The following is a 3,400-nucleotide window of genomic DNA, read 5'->3' as shown; positions in this document are numbered from 1 at the left end:
GTAAAGTAAAGTAAAGTAAAGTAAAGTAAAGTAAAGTAAAGTAAAGTGAAGTGAAGTGAAGTCAATTGAAGTTAAGATAAGCGAAATGATTTTAAGTGAAGTTTAATGAAATTAATTAAAGTTAAATGAAGGGATGTAGAATGAAGTAAAGTTAAGTGAAGTGCGGTTAAACAAACCGGGTGAACAAGAAGGGCAGTGAACTAAAATTGATTGAAATGAAGCGATTTAATGTCAAGTTTGATTGAAATAAAGTTAAACTGAAACTAAAAACTTAAGCTATCTAAATGTACCTCAATGGTCCAGCAATATTTATGTCGATGATGACCAAATGGTTCATTCCGCATGATGGTCTCCAGTTCGTGTGACAAATGAGCAAAAAGTTTTGAATCCCGAAAATCTACAGTGTGAACACACATTTTTTTAATTGCATATTTACGTCAACCGTTTTATATAATTTTTACTTTTTGTAAATAGCATTTTTAATGTTTCCACAAATTTAACTTTTTTTTTATTTTAAAGCTCAATACGCTGCAGAAAATAAATAGAAATTAAATCGCATATTAAATTGCTGCAAGAGTGTCGTATAATCTAAAAAAGTAAAACGGCTTGAAAAAAGTTTTCAATTTACAATTTTTACAATATTTATTCTAGTGCGCTAATGGTAATCGGTTCAGCGTAGAAGAACAGTCTGCGGTCATTGCTGTATGCTTAACTCGATTTTTTATTATTTTGCAGCAAATGTACGAAATATCAAGAACTGTTAATATAAGGGAACCGAAAATAACTCAATAAGAACGTGTGCGAAAAAGAAAAATAATTTTTATTTTCAATACAATTTCCATCGTTATTTTCTACAGCGTTTTGAACTTTAGACCGAATATAAGAGTTAATATTTTCAAAGAAAAAAAATAAGGGGCAAAAAATTTTTAATTTCAAGAAAGGAATAAACGCACAAAATAAAGATATTCCCTAAAATTTAAAATTTTTTTTTTTAACATTGGGGTTGCTACCAGGTTTTGAAAAAATTTTTTTTTTAACTCGTAAAAATTAGACAAAATTGTCTCTTTGATCTGTTATAACTAACTGCGGATTTTTGCGCAAAATATGGAGCCTAGAAATATGTACCACATAACTATAATCAAAGTGTATGTATAAATTTGTATACATTTTGTTTATACAAATTTATACGCTTTAGCAGCGAGTTTATAAATTTATACATATTACTAATTTTCAATAGTATGTTCAATTTTTCAGATTTCAAGACCACATTTTGTCGAATTTTTGCGAATTAAAAAAGTTTCGAGCTGTGGTAACGACACCTAATATTTTTTTTTTTAATTTGGAATTTTCGTGGGTGTTCTTATTTTCTTCATTTTAAGGACCACCCTATTACATAAGCGAAATATTACCTGGCAAAAAGTCCACGGGTAAAAGGCATTCCATGTATTTGCATTTTTCACGTGGATCCGTGCCATATGTTGTTGTTGCCACACTGGTGGTATAGAGTATCAAAAGTTGAAATCCCAAACAAGTACCCCACACAGGCAGATGAATACCCTCCTTGTACTTTTCTTTTGCTATGCGTATTATCATATCCATGGCCCGAACACACTGATTAGTCAATTCTAAGCGAGCAGGATCATGTTCGTTGACAAAAACTGCGCCACCAGGTAATAGAATGCTGTACGTGCATCGAAAGAACATACATATTTTAGTATATATGTATATCAGTATGGATATTAACCGGATATCTGAATTTTCGAATTTAAAAATTATATTTGATAACTTTGAGAACACTTTTACGAATCCATTCAAATGCCGATAAGAACGTCCGGATATCTGGTTATGAAAATAGAAAGGATTTTAACCGCTCAAGACGGCTTAAGACCAAGTAGTCTTCAGAGTCTATTTTTTATTTAGTTTATTTGAGCTAAATTCAGCAATTTAGATTTGCGACAGTTAGCCTAGTAGCTGCGGCCGGACCTATAATGTCCCAAACAACAAGGTGGAACTACCTCTAATGTCGCTAAAGGAAGTTTTGGCTGAGGCTGGGCTCAGAAAGACCAACATCGTGATTGCTACCGAGCGAGAATTCGCGACATCCTACTATTAATGGGATAGCGTACTACCATGCGGTCGGACCAGGGATCGATCTCTGACAAAAGCAGCATTCAAATTACAAAAAAAGTTTTTTCTAACAGCGGTGGCGCCTCGGCAGGCAGTGGCCAACCTCAAAGGGTATTTCTGCCTTGAAAAACAGCTTCTCATAAAAATACAATCGCCATTCGGAATCGGCGTAAAATTGCATGTCCCTCTATTTGTGTTATAACATTAGGACGCACACCACAAAATTGGAGGAGAAGCTCGGCCAAACACTTAGCATAAGTGTAAGCGTCAAAATATTATTACTAAGTACATATAACAGAGGAAATGCGGTTCGCTTTGTATCTGCCACCAGGGACGATATTACCCACCTCAACCTGATTTGCTGTGTTCTGTTGCCACACACACGTCTCGGACTGGATGACAACTTCGTTCGGAGCCAAATGTACGTAGAGAGAGGCACAAACCGAAGTCTCCTGCAAGAATCTCTACACAGTTCTGCCACTGCCACCTCAAGGGAACTCGTCTCTATTAGAAAACTCAGTGGATGAGCTTTTCGATGATTTTTTTTCTTTTCAGGTGTTTTGGCCACCACTGTATACATACATAGGTTCCATATAACAAGTTTTATATATTATTTTGATTTTCTCGAAAATATGATCTTCGGTTCAGACGACCATATATGCTTCACTATACTGAAGCCAAATGCGACTTAAGCTGTTATGGCTTGTAACTACAGATTTTATTTAACTATTTATTAATTTGCAACTTACCCATTTATCCTGCTCAGCATATAATTATAATACTCTGGGCCTTTGTTGATCCTTGGTAAACGAAGCCATTAAAACAAATTTCATAATTCATAACACCGTTTGACAATCAGTTTTACACACAAAAAATATTTGCGATACTAGGGGCCAAAAATAGTAATAGTAAAAATCAAGCCTTTTAGTTTTTCTCTACCTCAAAAAGGACTTTGAAACTTTAAAGATGTGACTAAAAACTCAAAAAAATTATTTTAAAAACTAAGAACAATGTAGAATAACAATATGGATTTCAAATAAAAGAGAAAATTTTGTAGAATTAAAAAGGTCTAACTTTTTTGGTGGATAAGTACAAATGGGTATTAAATAAGTCATTTTATATTTGCAATATTTATTTTTGAAAAATTTTCGTGATAACGACTAACATAAATTCTTTTTTTTTTTGTAGTTTGAAAGTCCTTGTAAAAAACGCCGACTTCAGAGAGTATTTTTTTTGTTTTTTTTTGGTTTTTGTCGCACAGTGTAATGCATAA

General features: G+C 33.3%; 1 protein-coding gene across 1 annotated transcript; it reads right to left on the bottom strand.

The window, feature by feature from the left end:
* Positions 1 to 290: 290 nt before the first annotated feature.
* Positions 291 to 2,997, bottom strand: LOC118757287 (gamma-glutamyl hydrolase-like; the record flags this gene model as incomplete). Its single annotated transcript, XM_036492013.1, has 3 exons — positions 2,877 to 2,997; positions 1,410 to 1,681; positions 291 to 397 (listed from the first exon to the last, which is right to left on the bottom strand). Coding segments are annotated over exons 1-3 (399 nt in total), but the record flags the coding sequence as incomplete, so codon positions are not given.
* Positions 2,998 to 3,400: the final 403 nt, after the last annotated feature.

The sequence above is a fragment of the Rhagoletis pomonella genome, unplaced genomic scaffold (assembly GCF_013731165.1).
Source record: "Rhagoletis pomonella isolate Grant_MI unplaced genomic scaffold, Rhpom_1.0 Rhpom_scaffold_16237, whole genome shotgun sequence".
NCBI classification, from domain to species: domain Eukaryota; kingdom Metazoa; phylum Arthropoda; class Insecta; order Diptera; family Tephritidae; genus Rhagoletis; species Rhagoletis pomonella.
This window is presented reverse-complemented; position numbering and strand designations above follow the sequence as displayed.